Below are 17,787 nucleotides of genomic sequence, written 5' to 3' on the forward strand. Positions count from 1 at the left end.
GAAATAGGGATAAACTCCTATTCCATGGACCTGGTGGTTCTCAAGGATAATATACGTTTGCTACTTGTATCAACCCATAACTATTTTATTGTTGGCTGTAGAAGGTTTTGTGTGTTTGTTTTTGTTTTTAAGGGTTTTACGACGCTTGCAACACATTAAGGTCATATCAGCGCCGGTAAAAAAGGAATAAAATGGGATAGTAAAAGGTTCTAGAATTACTAATTACAATTAAAGCACCCAAGTAAAGGTAAGACAAAGGGGAATTGGTTCAAATGGGGAACAGGTGTAGATTCCAAGAGCACACTATCAAAGTACTTCGTCTAATCAATACACCAGCACAGGTCCCCTCTACGAAGAATGCACTCAAATGTTTACAAATCATATATAAAACGCAAAGAAAACATAATACAGTGCATAACAGAGATTATTTACAAGGAAAATAAAATTATCTCCCAAAACTAACTATATATTTGGCTGTTTCCCTCTCAGCCAGAGTATCTGGCCAGGACCAGTACAAAACTAAGAAATCTCATTCCAAGGCAAAGACAGAAATCATGTTGGAAAACAGATACAGGGGGGTAGAAGAGACAGTAAATGCCTCCCTGTCCACTATGGGAGGCCAGGAACCCCACCCAGGTGAAACCCTTCGTCAGCACAATAATAAGCAAATGAACGTTGAAAACAAATTTTTAAAAAAATAATTACAGATGCTACAAATCATACTCAATTTTATTTTATTTGTTTTCAACGTTCATTTGTTTATGGTGTGCTGACGAAGCGATTTTACCCGAAACGTCCATTGTCTGTACTATTCCCACCCAAAGCCTTCCCATTATCAACTTTTCTCTAGGGTAACAGATATGGGGGGATAGAAGACAGCAAGTAACCTCCCTGTTCACTATGGTTTCCAGGAGACACTCCAGCAGCTTCTAATGGCGACACACTACTATGATATGAAGATCTATTCAGGACGCAAACTTATCCAGGAAGCTTCGTCACAACGCAACATTCAAACTAGATGGTCTGCAGTTTCGGGTTCTTGACCACATTGGGTACATGTTGGACATGTAGCAAGTCCCAACTGATGACGTCGATTGGCTGCCACTCAATGTCTTCTCTTGCTGGTGGAAAAGCCTGGCAACTTAAACTAGCGCAATATCCACTGAATGTTCTCAAAGCGCTTTAAAAGGGTCACCGACAAACAGCAACACGTAACATGTAGAACGAGACATAACGCCTGTTAGGCGATATTACAATTTTTTTCCGACAGAGACAACGCTATTGACGGCCAGATACTCATTTTACACCTGGGTATGGTGAGAGAATATGAGTAAAGAGTCTTTTCCAAGGACTCAACTATGTGCCGAGTGAGGCTCGAACCCGGGACCTTCCTACTCTAAAGCGGGCGTCATACCACTAGACGACATAGCCGCACACTTCTCCCCCAGTTTCGAGGAGTCGATGTCCCCGCCCCCTTGAGGGGCCGAATTCGTCAAAATCGACTTCCATCTCGTATATGCAGCTCTGTCCTCCCATGTTTTGTTTTTTGTTTTGTTTGTTTTTAAGGGTTTTAGTTTTACGGCAGCAGTTGCAACACATTAAGGTCATATCAGCGCCAGTAAACAGGAAGAAAATGGGATAGTAAAAAGTTCTAGAATTACAATTAAAGCACCCAAGAAAAGAGAAGACAAAGGGGAATTGGTTCAAATAAAAAACAGGTGTAGATTCCAAGAGCACACTAAAAGTCTCATCCAGACCCACGCACAGGTCCCCACTAATAGGAATACACTCAAATGTTTTACAAATCGTATATAATATAAAGAAAACATAATACAATGCACAACAAGGAAAAAAAATATCATCTCCCAAAACAATAATTATGCATTTGACTGTTTCCCTCTCTGCCAGGACTCCGACGAGGGCCAGGAAAAAAGCAAGTAATCCCATTCCAAGACAAAGACAGAAAGCTTGTTGGATAAGATATAAGGGGATAAAAGACACAGTATGTACCTCCCTGCCCACTATGGGAGGTCACAAACCGCCTTCCATCTCGTATATGCAGTTCTGTTCTCCCATGAATCATTGGCGACTTCGTAAAGAAGACAATGGCAATATCAACATACATTGATTTCCGCCCGAGAGCCCGGTTGTTGAGAAGCTAGAAAAGCAGACGTACAGGCGGAACTGGTACTCAGACCTAATGCCGTAGAAATCCATGTTTTACATTAGGAAAAACGGGCATTCAAGCAGCAGACAATGTTGTGGTGGTGGTAGTAGTAGTAGTAGTAGTAGTAGTAGTAGTAGTAGTAGTAGTAGTAGTAGTAGCAGTAATAGTAGTAGTAGTAGTAGTAGTAGTAGTAGTAGTAGTAGTAGTAGTAGTAGATAATAGTAGTAGTAGTAGTAGTAGTAGTAGTAGTAGTAGTAGTAGTTAGTAGTAGTAGTAGTAGTAATAGTAGTGTAGTAGTAGTAGTAGTAGTAGTAGTAAGTAGAGTAGTAGTAGTAGTAGTAGTAGAATAGTAGTAGTAGTAGTAGTAGTAGTAGTAGTAGTAGTAGTGTAGTAGTAGTAGTAGTAGAGGTAGTAGTAGTAGTGTAGTTAGTAGTAAGTAGTAGTAGTAGTAGTAGTAGTAGTAGTGTAGTAGTAGTAGGTAGTAGTTAGTAGTAGTAGTATAGTGTAGTAGTAGTTAGTAGTAGATATAGTAGTAGTAGTAGTAGTAGTAGTGTAGAGTAGTAGTAGTAGTAGTAGTAGTAGTAGTAGAGTAGTAGTAGTAGTAGTAGTAGTAGTAGTTAGTAGTAGTAGTAGTAGTAGTAGTAATAGTGTAGTAGTAGTAGTGTAGTATATGTAGTAGGTAGTGTAGTAGTAGATATAGTAGTAGTATAGTAGTGTCAGTAGTAGTAAGAGAAGAAAGTAGTGTAGTGTATAGTAAAAAGTAGTATAGTAGTATTAGTCATAGTAGTAAGATAAGTAAATAGTAGTAGTAAGTATAGTAGTAGTGTAGATATGTAGTATAGTAGTATTAAGTATACAGGTGTAGATTCAAAATGATTATTAAAGTATTGTAGTTTGAGGTATACGCGCTTAAAATTAGGTTATATCTGCGCAGTACAAAAGGAGAATGGATAAAAAGTCTAGATACAATAGCCCAAGAAAATAGACAAGGGAATGAGAACAATAGGATCAGATGTAGATTCCAGATCATACACAATGTATTAGTTTGAAGTCAACTACAAGTCTATCCAGACACAAGACAAATCAACAAAGAGGAACACACTCAATGCTTACATTATACTTTCAAAATAAAAATATTACATAACAGAGAGATGATTTACAAGGAAAAAAATATCATCTCCCAAAACAATAACTATGCATTTGACTGTTTCCCTCCCAGCTAGGACTCCGGCCAGCACCAGGACAAAACCAAGTAATCTCATTCCAAGACAAAGACAGAAAGCATGTTGGAAAACAGATATAAGGGGATAGAAGACACAGTATGTACCTCCCTGCCCGCTATGGGAGGTCAAGATCCCCACCCAGAGTAATAGTAGTAGTAGTAGTAGTAGTAGTAGTAGTAGTAGTAGTAGTAGTAGTAGTAGTAGTAGTAGTAGTAGTAGTAGTAGTAGTAGTAGTAGTAGTAGTAGTAGCCATAGTAGTTGTAGTAGTAGTTGTTGTAGTAATAGTAAAAGTAGTAGTATTAGGTGTGTAGTAGAGCAGAAGCAGCAGTTGGAATAAATGAATTAATGTTTATCAACAGTGTTTTCTTCATAATAAAAATAACAATAACAACAATGATGGTAAATATTATAAAATGGAATGTATTGAGGAAAATATATACCAACAAAAGTAATAACAAATTCAACATCAACATAAAAACAAACAAACAGACGAATTGACAAACCAAATCATCTCATTGAGGCATTTATGTAGTATAGACAGTCAGTTCGGTGAGTGAAAGAGACGGAGAATCTCATTTTGTATTGAGCGAAAAATATGTGGTAAATAAAAACGTGGTGAATAAAGGGTTAATGTGAAACGCTTAACGATTGCAGAAAATACAAAAGATATCAGGATATTATTACTATTATTATTGTTATCATCATCATTATTATTATTATTATTAAATACTACCACCATTACTACGACTACTACTACTACTACTACTACTACTACTACTACTACTACTACTACTACTACTACTACTACCACTACTACTACTACTACTACTACTACTACGCCAACTACTACTACTACTACTACTACTACTACTACTACTACTACTACTACTACTACTACTACTACTACTACTACGAGTACTAATGTTTACTTTTGTTTTTAAGGGTTTTACGGCAATTGCAACACATTTAGGTCATATCAGTGACAGTAAAAAGGAAGCAAATGGGATAGTCTAGAAATACAATTAAAGCACCCAAGACCAGGTAAGACAAAGGACAATTGGTTCAATAAAAAACAGCTGTAGATTCCAAGAGCACATTATCAAAGTACTTTAGATCACTAAAAGTCTCATCCAGACACAAGCACAGGTCCCCACTAAGAGGAACACACTCAAATGTTTTACTAATCATATATAATATAAATAAAACATAATACAGTGCATAACAGAGAGATGATTTACAAGGAAAAAAATATTACTCCCCAAAACTAACTATACAGTTGACTGTTTCCCTCTCAGCCAGGGCATCTGGCCAGGACCAGGACAAAACCAAGTAATCTCATTCCAAGACAAAGACAGGAAGAAAGTTGGAAAACAGATATAGGGAGATAGAAGACGCAGTAAGTACCTCCCTGCCAACTATGGGGGTCAGGAACCCCACCCAGCTACTACTAAATGATGATGATGATGATTATAACAATAACAATAATGATAATAATTAAAAAAAACAAATGCAAAAAAACAAAAACAAAAAAAAAAAAACAACAAAAACCCAAAAAACTACAACTACAACAAAAAAAATCTAGGGAAAATACAGTCCACTCCGGATAATTGCAACACCTCGGGATCAGTGAAAATGTTGCGATTAACCGAAGTTGAGTTTTCTGTCCGCGATTGCAACATTTTACACATATATATATGCTAAACTCTAACAAGTAGTTGTAAACAAAGTTCTTAGTCCATGGCAGACATAGAAATTTGATTGAAACAAAAACCATATGGCATCCGTGTATTCATTTTGACACGCAAAAGAAGCTTTGGTGCAAGTCGACATCTTATTCAGATTGGATTAACTTTCACTCTTTTGTTCTCACCATTTGTAAGAGCAAAAGAGATTAGCCGTGATGAGAGACAATAAGCTCTTACCAAACTCGTTTGTCACAATGCACAGTTGTCAATCCCAAAACAAAGGATATCGCTCAGTCTCTCTTTACAATTTTCATTGTCTACCTGGTGTAAAAACTATGCCCAGCTCCCTCGCCTCCTATTTAATGGCCACAGATGACATCACAAACCCATACTGCAAAGCCCCACCCTCTTTTGTCTCAAATAGAATGGTGACTCACTACTGTAGCATTAAATCCTGCTCACTCTCGATTTTTCAACCTGTCACGATTTCTTCCCTGATGAAATTTAATCATGATATTTTGTTTGATTGATTTCTTGAATTTACCACTTTTTTTTTAGGGTGAAAATTTGTTGCGATTAACCGAAGTTTGTTGCAATTAACCAGTGACTTTTATATAGAATTAATTCCGTTTCTTGGGAAATGGTGCGATTAACCGGAGTGGACTGTAACTAATATACAAAGATCTATCTCTCATATGTAAAACTGAAAAAAGAAAATAAATTCATGTTTTAGAGTTAACAAAACCCGACTGATAAATGGTCGAGTAACACTATTAGACAATAGCAAAATAAACAAAGCATCAAAATAATCAATGGCTTTAAAATCTCAATGAGGCATACTTTTATTTTTAAAACAATAAAGTGTAAATCAAAATATGAAATATAAAAATATAAATTTGTTGAATACCATCTAAAGTAAAATTATAAAACTATGTACAATTATTCTTGTAATGAAAAACATTTGTAAATGAATTTTTAAAAAGCTAATTGAAAATTAAAACTGAGATAAACAAAAAGCTCACCACAACCATTAAAAAACAAAAAATAGAATAAAATAAATTAAATTAAAAAAGTAATTAAAATATAACATTTTAATTCTGGCATCCTGAGACCAGAAAAAAAAAAAAAATAAATAAAAATGATAAATTTCGTTTAGGGGATGACTGTTATATCTGATTACAAATATTTAAAAATAAAAATTCAATAATTAAGATTCTTTTTCAATGGCTCAAAACAAACCAAAAACAAAATTGAGAAAACAATAGGAAAAAAAAAAAAAAGAAAGAAAAATGTTCTTTAAAAAAGGAGAATGCAGATGTTGGTGCTTGAAGAAATACGTAACAAACGTTAAATTGAATGGAAGAGACAATCTGATGAATGAAGATACGGAGGTTTCGGGTTTCCCCTTTGTCAACAAATCATGTTGAATAAAAAAATAAATAGTAATGAGAGAAATGGAAGGGTGGCATTATTAGCCTTTAGAGTTTTATTCATTGTGATTTGTTGACTAAGGGGAAACTCACAACCTCCATTCTATCAACTGTCTTCGTTAATAAAATTGAATTTTCCATTCAATTTGAGTATTGTCATTTTAAAAAATAGATAAGGAGAGCAATGCACTAAAATTTGTAAAATGTTATTATACATTACTGTTTTATAAAACTTCTGTTACAAACCCCATTCCCATCATAAGTTCACCACAATCAACCAATCAGCTGTCATACTCTAGAAAAAAACAAACTTGTATTTAAAAATTTGGCCTGAAAAGTCGTTCTTCAAATATCGATCGATTTAAATGACCCTCCCTTATTTTGGCCAAAAAAACTCTCAAATCTGGGACTTTACTTAATTAAATACTATCTTTTAAATATACACTCACAAGTTCGGACTAAAGGCCAGAGGTATGGCCTTTCTCAATTTATTAAATTAATATATAAGGTGTTGCTATTGGTTCTTGGTTGTATATTTTTTACATGTTTGTACATTTGCATATATATATATATATATATATATATATATATATATATATATATATATATAATATATATATATATATATATATATAATATAATATATATATATACATATATATATAATAATGTATACATTGTCGCCATAGATTCTCAACTTTGTGTTTATACATTTTTATGCATGCCACGTCTGTAAACGAATTTCCATTGTTTTTTGTATGAATAAAGGATATATAATTATTATTATTATTGTTATTATTATTATTATTATTATTATTATTATTATTATTATTATTATTATTATATTATTATTATTATTATTATTATTATTATTATTATATTATTATTATTATTATTATTATTATTATTATTATTATTATTATTATTATTATCTTTTACGGTAAGACCTCAGGTTTGAGAGTTTTTACCAAGATGAGGGTCATTTTAATCAAACAATATTTGAAGGACAAGTTTTCTGGCCAATTTTTTTAAAACATGTGTTTTTTTCTCCAGAGAATGACAAATAAGTGGTTAAAAATAAAATTGAATTTAAAAAGAATGAAAAAAAAAAAGAAAATGTCACAAGTCACTTCATATTATTGGAGTTTGGACGACTTTGTAAAAATGAGCAAGATACTTAATACAATTATATTTAGAATCCAACATCATACTATGGAACAATGACACACCGTTTCATTTCATGGACAAAGATAAGCCATTTTCGTGCATTGATTCTACAGTAAAAATTAATGGATGAGAAATTTCTCAGTCTCAACTTTTGAATACTGTTAATAATATCAAACTGAGGGAAATCGTGTTGATTGAGATTTCACTCTGAAAATAGCTTCTATTTGTCTTGGTTTTTTGGGGTTTTTTTTTTCCATTTCAAGATACTTTTACTTGTGGACAAGACATGCCAAACACTTCTCTGCCTTCTGGTGTCTGGATTCTAAGTGATGTTTTCATGTTTTCATTGTTTTTGTTTTTTGACTGAAGAGGAGGGGAATGTAAATGTTGTTGCTCGAAGCTTGAAGAAATAAATAACAATGTGAAATTGAACGTAAGCTTCAATTTAATATACGAAAATATATAAAATGGATGTTTCGAGTTTCCCCTTTATCAACAAAACAGGATGGATGAAACACCACAGACGAATCTGTAGTCTTTCATCCATCCTGTTTTGTTGATAAAGGACCTGAAACGTCCATTTTATCTGTTTTCGTATATTAAATTGAAGCTTACATTAAATTTCACATTGTTATTTATTGGCTGAAGAAGGGAAATGAGCCCAAAATGTTCCATGTTTGGTATTTTGTTCCTTTGGTTCCTTTTTTCAAAGCTCTTAGTTATATATTCACTTTTGTTCATGAAAATTGCTTGTCCCTTTGAGTATTTGGATTAAGTCAGGTAGAATTTGACCCAGATTTTTCTACTTAGAGGACCTTCAAAATATCTCTGTCGTCTATCTGGAATTTAGTAATGTATTTATGTCTCTATTGTTTTTTGTTGTTGGCCGAAGAAGGGTTTTGAGCCCGAAATGTTCTGTGTTTGGTATTTTGTTCTTAAGTTGTTATATTCATTTTTGTTTATTACTTTTTACAGTCCACAGCTTCGAGCAGCCTAGTATCACTTTCACATTTGTTATGATACAACCCTAGCATTTTTCTTAATCAGATTTCTCTTGTTCACCCCAAAATGCGAGGATAACTTTTGGGCTGTAGCTATCATATAACTGATGGAAGGCTTGTTTATCTGAGCATTTATATGTAAATATATATATATATATATATATATATATATATATATATATATATATATATATATATATATATATATATATATATATATATATATATATCTTGGGGGAAAGTCTATTGTGATAAATTAGCTAATGTCCTATCCAAAAGGTAATGAAAAGTCGTCACTGATTATAATCTATAGTCTCAATGGGCCTTATGGCTATGAAAGAATACTTTCTTTATTTTCTCTTTGTAGCTTTAGAATGACATAAGCATATAATCTTCTCATTTAACACAGTTTTCATGTCCATGAAATTTAAATTGTATGACACTTGCTTTCGAATCGGAAGGACCTGGGTTTGAGCCTCGCTCGGCGTATAGTTGAGTCCTTGGAAAAAACCCTTTACTTCACTTCTCTCACCGTACACAGGCGTAAAATGAGTACCTGGCCGTTAACAGCAATGTCTCTGTTGGAAAAATTGTAATATAGCCTAATAGGCATCATGTCTCGTTCTATATATTATGTGTTGCTATATGGTCAGGGATCATTTGTAAAGTGCTTTGAGCATGTTTAGTGGATATTGTGCTTTATAAAAGCTCAAGGTTTTTGGATTTTTTTTTTTTCTTTTTAATTCAACATGTACTCACTGCTTCTGAGTTTGGGTAAAGAAAATCTATTTTTGTTTCAGTTGGGTTGAAGATTTTCAGAAAAATCATTAGAACGACTGTTCAAAAGAGAGTTTACAGACTTTTATGCGAGCAGTCTGCATGTGTACAGCCGTCGCATCCAAACCTTCAACGGGGACGGTTCCTGTATCTGGAGTTTGTTGCTGTTTCTCCGTTCTCTCATTTGCATTTCCGTCCATTTCCAGCTCTGACTTAGACGACGTTGGGTTGCGGAATATTCTGTATGCCCAGGGCACACGCCTCAAATATCCTGAATGCACACATTAGAAAGAGTAGGGGTGGTGATGGGAAGGGAGTATATAATATACATTATCACCATAAATGCTTAACTTTATATTTAAACATTTTTAGGCATGACACGTCTGTAAACGAATTTCCAATTTTTTGAATGAATAAAGTATATTAGTATTATTATTATTATTATTATTATTATTATTATTATATTATTATTATTATTATTATTATTATTATTATTATTATTATTATTATTATTATTATTCGAGGGGAAAACAAGGAAGAGATAGTTAATGATTCTTTATTTTATGAAATATGAGAATAAATGAAAATGAAAAAAAAAAAAAAAAGATAAAATTCTCTTTACTTTTCCTGTGTGGCTGTGTGGCCTTGTAGTATGACACTCGCTTGCGGATCAGAAGGTCCTGGGTTCGAGCCTCACTCAGTGCATAGTTGAGTCCTTGGAAAAGGCTCTTTACTCACATTCTCTCACCATAATTAGGTGTAAAATGAGTACCTGGCCGTTAACAGTGTTGTCTTTGTCCGAAAAAATTGTATTATCGCCGAACAGGCATCATGTCACGCCCTACATGTTAAGTGTTGCTGTTGGCCAGGGACCCCTTGTAAAGTGGTTTGAGCACATTTAGTGTATATTGAGCTATATAAAAGATCATTTTTGTTTTTGTTTTTCCCACAAAGGAAAACAAATCTAATTTACTTTTGTACACCACAACAACATTTGAAGAATTGTTTTTGTAAAAGTAATCAGATCTAGATGCTGCATTGTGGGGCTTGTTTTGATTAATAATAATATGTACAACTTGTTAGAGTGTGTTCTATTGATCCTGTCATGATCTCTCTCTCTCTCTTTCTCTCTCTCTCTCTCTCTCTCTCTCTCTCTCTCTCTCTCTCTCTCTCTCTCTCTCTCTATCTCCCTCCCTCCTCTCTCTTTCTGCAGGCATGATGACCAAATTTCATCTAAAAGACAGATGTATATGATTTTGTAATCCATACCTTTCCTGACAGCCCTGATAAGGATAAAAGCTGCAAGAGTTAGGACAATGAGACCAAGAAACATGGGGATGACGATAGCCATGGCAAGACTAAACGATTTGTCCCTGGGTTTGTCAGACTTGCCATCACTCAGACCACGACCTTGGGAAAAAGAAAATGGTAGAAATAAACCAACAATTAGAATTATTTTGAAAAAAAAAAAAGAATTAAACGCTTTATTAATTTTTTTTTTTAAAGATGAAAAAAAAAATCAATTAAAATAAAGGAAAAAAGACAAAAGCGTTCAGATTATATATAATCAAAGGTTGAAACAAACTGAAAATTTTTTTAAATCAGAATTACCAACACACAATGCCAGTTAAAAAACAAAAACAAAACAAAACTAGAGCATTTATTTTGCACAATATCTACTAAGTCTAAGTGTACTCAAATCGCTTTACACAGGGTTCCAAGCCAACAGCAAGACTTAACATGTAGGATGATACATGAAGCTTGATAGCGATAAAACCATTTTTTCCCAATGGAGACAATGCTGTTAACATCCAGGTAGTCATTTTACACCTGAGTACGATGAAAGAATGTATATAAAGAGCCTTTTCAAAGGACTCAACTATGCGTTGCGCAGAGAGGTGACTCGAACCTTCCAATCCAAAGGCGTGTGTCATACTACAAGACCACATAGTCGCACAAAAATCTGTTTAACTCCCTCCTTACCGACCACATTCCGGATTTTCCAAAAATGCCATACCCACATAACATTAAAACAGATTTTTAAAATTCTTATACAAAAGGAATAAAACGTTACTTTACATAATTTTGTTCAGCTATACAAGCTCTACAGAACATCGTTAAGTTCTATAACAAAAACAATCATATTTCTTCAAATTTTGTGATGTACAAAACACATCTGAATGGGAATAATACTGGTTGCATTGTAACGAAAGTAATGATTTTCCCATAGTTAATATAAATGTAAATGTTGCTGCTCGGAGCTCGAAGAAATAAATAATAATGTGAAGTTGAATGTAAGCTTCAATTTAATTACAAAAAAGGAGAGGGTTAAAGAGGCAAAGACAATAAAGTTCATATTATCTATAAGAAAGAAAGATGAAACAAATTCAAATCCAAAGTAATCAGAGCTGCCAGCATTCAATGCCAGTAAAACAAGATAAGACTTTAAAAAATCAGGATTATTTCCAAGAAGCCAAAAGTACAAAAAACTATTATTTTAATCTAGTTCATTTAAATTAGACATTAAAAATTGCACGTCGTTAAAAACGTTATACTGATGAGAAATAGAAAAACATAAATTACAAACTATCAATTAGTTATAATAAAGTGGCATATATCACAAAATCATCAAGAACAACACAAAAACAAGGTAAGAAGGGATTTTTGAAATTCGGCCAAGATTTATACAACTCAAAATACTAAAAATAAAATCACAAATAGTTTCAATGGTGTTTTGTTGACTGAGTGGTTAAGGCATTGCGCTGTGACCCAAATGGTACCGGGTTTGAGCCCTGATTCAGGCACTTGTTTTATTTTCCTTGGGAAAGATTATCGCCCCTCCCCCTGATTTGCTCACTTTAGACAACATGGGCGATTCCTGTTGACATCCGATGTTTGATGGATTATCTATATACCTAAATGGAATGTCCAAGTGAAGAGCTTAATGGTTTGTTTTTTTTGTTGACAAAGGGGAAACCCAAAACAGCACATCATCTGTGTTTGTTAATTAAATTGAAGCTTCCATTCTCTTTCATTCATTTTGTTGAGCTTCAAGCCACAATGTTTGCATTATTTCCACATTATCAAAATACAAACAAATTTACATTGAACGGTTAACAAAACAGCAATTATTTTTTAAGAAAACAAATGATTTTGAAACTTTTCTCATTACCTTGAGGTATCAAAGTCACAGATCCATAGTTGTATTCCTCCACAGAGCTGACATTGGCCGTGAACTTGTAATATCCAAAATCTTGCACAAAAGCTCCTTGGAATACAACGTTTGTGTGGCCTTCAAAGTGGCCAGTTTTATTCCATGTGTGGATTTCTTTGAACGTGATTGTGTTATTTTCATTGCCAATATCCTGGGAATAAAAGAAATTAGACAATCGTTTTTTCATAATAATTTCCTTGTAAAGAGACTTGAGCATGTTTAGTGGATATTGCGCTATATAAAAGCTCACTTTTAAAAAAATAAAATAATAATAACAACAACAATAATAATAATGATAATAATAATAATAATAATAATAATAATAATAATAATATAATAATAATAATAAAATAATATAATAATAATAATAATAATAATAATAATAATAATAATAATAATAATAATAATAATAAATAATTATCATTCATTGAAATTTTCTGATAAAACATGCCTAAGCAGTAATTATATATTTTCAACACACATGCATATCAGACTTTGAAGTCAATTTTCTTCACCTTGATCATTCTGACATAAATACCAGACTGACACGGCAATCCAATCACATTCAGCGATTAAGACTCACCGGACATCTCGATGTGAAAGCCCTGAGATGTAAAGGAGATGAGGACGGTTCCCTCGTCACTGGAATCCACAGAGTGGACAAACATGCCACACATGTAGTGGGTCTGTCATGGACGTAGTAACCCCCCCAGCGATGATGGTGGATCAGAAGGCTTTTCCATAGGGGGAGAGACTGCAGCCCTGTAGATGGAGATACATGACATGATTTTGAGTAAAAAGAGTGTGTATTCCCTTTCAGCCATAAGGACGATAGTGGTATTAACAACTGAAAACCTTGAACACAGCAGCAAAATAGAATAATTTAAAAAATAATTAAAAAAACAAAACAAAACAAAGGAATTTTGATCTAATAGATCCAATTGTTGTTGATACATACTCTCTACTTCTTCTTCCTTTGATTGCCCACAATCAATTGGTTGATTATTATGGCAAATATGAAACTGCTTTCTAATCTCTCTGTATTCCTTGTTTATAATCGTTAGTCTAGAATCAATTTCCAGGGACATTCAGGGGTCGTCAACGTTGGTCAGTGATAGTTTGTGTAGGGTCTAAGTACCTGCATAGCAACTTGCCACAAAAGCATCAATTGTAGTTGTAGTGGCTTCGGTCACTTTAGCGTCAAGCTGGTTCCAGTCCCTGACAGTGCACAGCATTAATCATTATCAATAATAAAATGTCAAATAAAATATTGCAATGAAGATGAAACACTTACTGTGCCTCGTACTGGTGACCCCTTGACCTTTGCCTTTACTCCACACACAAACAACAACCATCATCAACACAACTGCCTGGCATATCAAAAATTGTCCAATCACCATGATGATCTTGTTTTATTTGATTGTGGTTGCAACAACAGTCAGTAAGAGAACAAAGTTGTCCAAAGCCAGTGTTTTTATCGTATCATTACGCACTCCTTCGAACACAGATGTATCTAAAAAAGGAACAAAAAAAAAAATCAGAACTGAAGGTTTTATCCATATAATACTAATAAAAATAACAACAAATATTGAATTGTAAGCTTCAATTTATTAGACGAAGACATATACTGTGGAAGTTTTGGGTTTCCCCTTTATCAACAAAACAGGATGAATGAAACACTACCGATGAATGAGATAATGTGATTGTGATATCACAATCACATTATCTCAATCGTCTGTAGTGACAGGTGTCTGGCAATAATACAAAGCCTGGCCTTTTTGTTATCCAATTATCACCATACAAGTTGATCACTTTGGCAGAAAGATTTATGCAAAATACCAAATTAGGCATGAAAAATATCAAATAATCTGAAAAAATGCCAGTGGTAATTTGTGTAAAAATCGGTTAATATGAAGATGAAAGAAAATAGTGCTCAAATGCCAAAGCCAGCTTTTTAAAAAAGCAAATGGATAAATGAAATGTAAGTTTTTGATACGCTGTGATTATCCCCAGACAGGTGTCTGGGGATAACCAAATTTCGTTATCCCCAGACAGATATTTGAAATTCAGCTCTTTTAAACAATTATCCACAGTCCAGAATATGGAATGTTTCCGAATGCACATAGAAATAAGGAAAGTTAATAAAATATCTATAAAAACATAAAATTAACCAACATTAAATCAGTTGTTACTACATATATACACAATATGCGTCGACTTCGAAGTGGGTGTCATGGCCGAATGGTTTAGTCGTCTGCCCTGGAAGTTTTACCAGAATTGATGTTGTGGGTTCGAATCCTGGTTCCGCCACTTTTTTTTTTTTAAATTCCGGCTTCTTTTTACAGAACGTTGCAAGGGATAAATGTCCCATCCATCCTCCCCCCCCCCCCCCACCTCTTTTATTTTTTTTTTGTGTGAGTCTATTCTTTTCTCCTTTTTGTTTGACCTTTTGTTCTGTTTCTGAACATGTATTTCTTAAAATTATTTTAATTTTTAAAAAAATATTGTTTGTTTTTTTCTCCTCTATCTGACCATTTGGTCGCTCTCTCAATATTTCTGTTTTTTTTTTTTGCATTTTAATTATTTATCCTTTTTAGACACTTTTTGAGATCGGAGTGGGGACGAATATGACAATTTGCAAGAAACTAGAAAGGAACTAAGAGAGAGAGAGAGAGAGAGAGAGAGAGAGAGAGAGAGAGAGAGAGAGAGAGAGAGAGAGAGAGAGAGTTAAAAAAAAAAGGTGGGGGGAAGATGGATGGGACATTTATCAATTTATCCCTTACACCCTTCTGTAAAAAGAAGACGGAATGTAAGAAAAAAAAAAAAAAAAAAGTGGCGGAACCAGATTTGAACCCGCATCGTCGCTTCTGGTAAAACTTCCAGGCAGACGACTAAACCATTCGGCCATGACACCCACTTCGAAGTCGACGCATATTGTGTATATATGTAGTAACAACTGATTTAATGTTGGTTAATTTTATGTTTTTATAGATATTTTATTAACTTTCCTTATTTCTATGTTGCATTTGGATGGACTGTGGATAATTGTTTAAAAGAGCGGAGTTTCAAATATCTGTCTGGGGATAACGAAATTTGGTTATCCCCAGACAGGTGTCTGGGGATAACGAATTCTCATTATATCCCCAGACAGGTGTCTGGGGATAATGACAGCCTTTTTGATACTTTGAACTGAAAACGTCAAACTGTCAATAATCGATTTTCTTTATTGGCAGACATGTCTGGCAATAATCACAGCATTAAAGGTAGCTGCTAGGTTTATTTTTTCTTAGGGTGAGTTAAAGGAATACTTGGGTTGTTTCCCTTAGTTTAGACAGCTTCTTTTAAACTTTATTTATTCTTCCCATTAAAAATCGAACATATTGCAGCAGGATGATATCCCTCTCCAATAGGCCTGGATGAATTATGATGAATGAGGCATGTGTATTCGCATTTAGTCTTACGTCTCAATTTTCCAATAAAAAATAATAAATAACAAACATAACAAAAACAACAACTGTCAACTCAAAAAAACCCCAAAAAAAACTGTTGTCCACTGTTGTTATTATACTTATACACCTTATACTTCTAATCTATTTCGTAATCATTTGAAGATTTTAAAAATCTATTGCAAGTGACCATCACTCGTTTTACGAATTTAGTTTGTGTTGAAGTATTGGGATATTTCAATACTTTAGTTTTAACAACTTACGAAGTGAAAGGCATTTTTATATTGTCCTGTTTTTTGGGTTTGAAACGAATATTTTTGTGTTCGTGGATAGCTCACACGGTAGAGCCACGCTCTCACCTGCCAGGCGGAGTTGTCGTACCAATAAGGTCGCAGGTTCAAACCCCACCACCGCCGCGAAAAAAATTTTTTATTTTCTATTGTCTTCTGGCACTTTTCTACTCACTTCATATCTTGTTGTTACCAACATAAGTGCCTGCTCCACTCACTTTTTCTGAATTAAAAATTCACCCCATACACCGGAGCATACTCAATGTCTCAATCGTTTCTATGTTATATGTTTGTGTTGAGAATATTGGCTATTAAGCTTAACTGCTGGTCAAAATACTTCGCGATGGTGGTGTGCGAACGAATCCGCGGTCTCAAGAAGTGGGTGAGAGAGGGATCTAGAAATGACTTGGGTTTGAAACGAATATTTTTGTGTTCGTGGATAGCTCACACGGTAAGCCACGCTCTCACCTGCCAGGCGGAGTTGTCGTACCAATAAGGTCGCAGGTTCAAACCCCACCACCGCCGCGAAAAAAAATTTTTATTCTCTATTGTCTTCTGGCACTTTTCTACTCACTTCATATCTTGTTGTTACCAACATAAGTGCCTGCTCCACTCACTTTTCTGAATTAAAAATTCACCCCATACACCGGAGCATACTCAATGTCTCAATCGTTTTCTATGTTATATTTTGTGTTGAGAATATTGGCTATTAAGCTTAACTGCTGGTCAAAATTACTTCGCGATGGTGGTGTGCGAACGAATCCGCGGTCTCAAGAAGTGGGTGAGAGAGGGATCTAGAAATGACTTGGGTTTGAAACGAATATTTTTGTGTTCGTGGATAGCTCACAACGGTAGAGCCACGCTCTCACCTGCCAGGTGGAGTTGTCGTACCAATAAGGTCGCAGGTTCAAAACCCCACCACCGCCGCGGAAAAAAAATTTTTATTCTCTATTGTCTTCTGGCACTTTTCTACTCACTTTCATATCTTGTTGTTACCAACATAAGTGCCTCTCCACTCACTTTTCTGAATTAAAAATTCACCCCATACACCGGAGCATACTCAATGTCTCAATCGTTTCTATGTTATATGTTTGTGTTGAGAATATTGGCTATTAAGCTTAACTGCTGGTCAAAATTACTTCGCGATGGTGGTGTGCGAACGAATCCGCGGTCTCAAGAAGTGGGTGAGAGGGATCTAGAAATGACTTGGGTTTGAAACGAATATTTTTGTGTTCGTGGATAGCTCACACGGTAGAGCCACGCTCTCACCTGCCAGGCGGAGTTGTCGTACCAATAAGGCGCAGGTTCAAACCCCACCACCGCCGCGGAAAAAATTTTTTATTCTCTATTGTCTTCTGGCACTTTTCTACTCACTTCATATCTTGTT

General features: G+C 34.4%; 2 protein-coding genes across 2 annotated transcripts in view; both read right to left on the reverse strand.

Annotated features, from left to right (window-relative positions):
* Nucleotides 1–9,360: 9,360 nt before the first annotated feature.
* On the reverse strand, nt 9,361–16,405 carry LOC144980617 (uncharacterized). The gene is made up of 6 exons (XM_078928297.1): nt 16,374–16,405; nt 13,959–14,177; nt 13,248–13,426; nt 12,623–12,815; nt 10,720–10,860; nt 9,361–9,721 (listed from the first exon to the last, which is right to left on the reverse strand). The coding sequence occupies exons 2-6, from the start codon at nt 14,062–14,064 to the stop codon at nt 9,501–9,503; spliced, it is 840 nt and encodes a 279-aa protein (XP_078784423.1). The 5' UTR covers nt 14,065–14,177; nt 16,374–16,405; the 3' UTR covers nt 9,361–9,500.
* The window catches only part of LOC144980618 (uncharacterized), an 8,214-nt gene continuing 4,503 nt past the window's right edge, over nt 14,077–17,787 (reverse strand). Inside the window, exon 5 of the mRNA XM_078928299.1 lies at nt 14,077–14,177. Coding sequence (XP_078784425.1) covers nt 14,077–14,177 — 101 coding nt within the window. The remainder of the gene's footprint in view (nt 14,178–17,787) is intronic.

The sequence above is a fragment of the Berghia stephanieae genome, chromosome 10 (genome assembly GCF_034508935.2).
Source record: "Berghia stephanieae isolate SIO BIC M18660-M18661 chromosome 10, UCSD_Bste_1.3, whole genome shotgun sequence".
Taxonomy (NCBI): domain Eukaryota; kingdom Metazoa; phylum Mollusca; class Gastropoda; order Nudibranchia; family Aeolidiidae; genus Berghia; species Berghia stephanieae.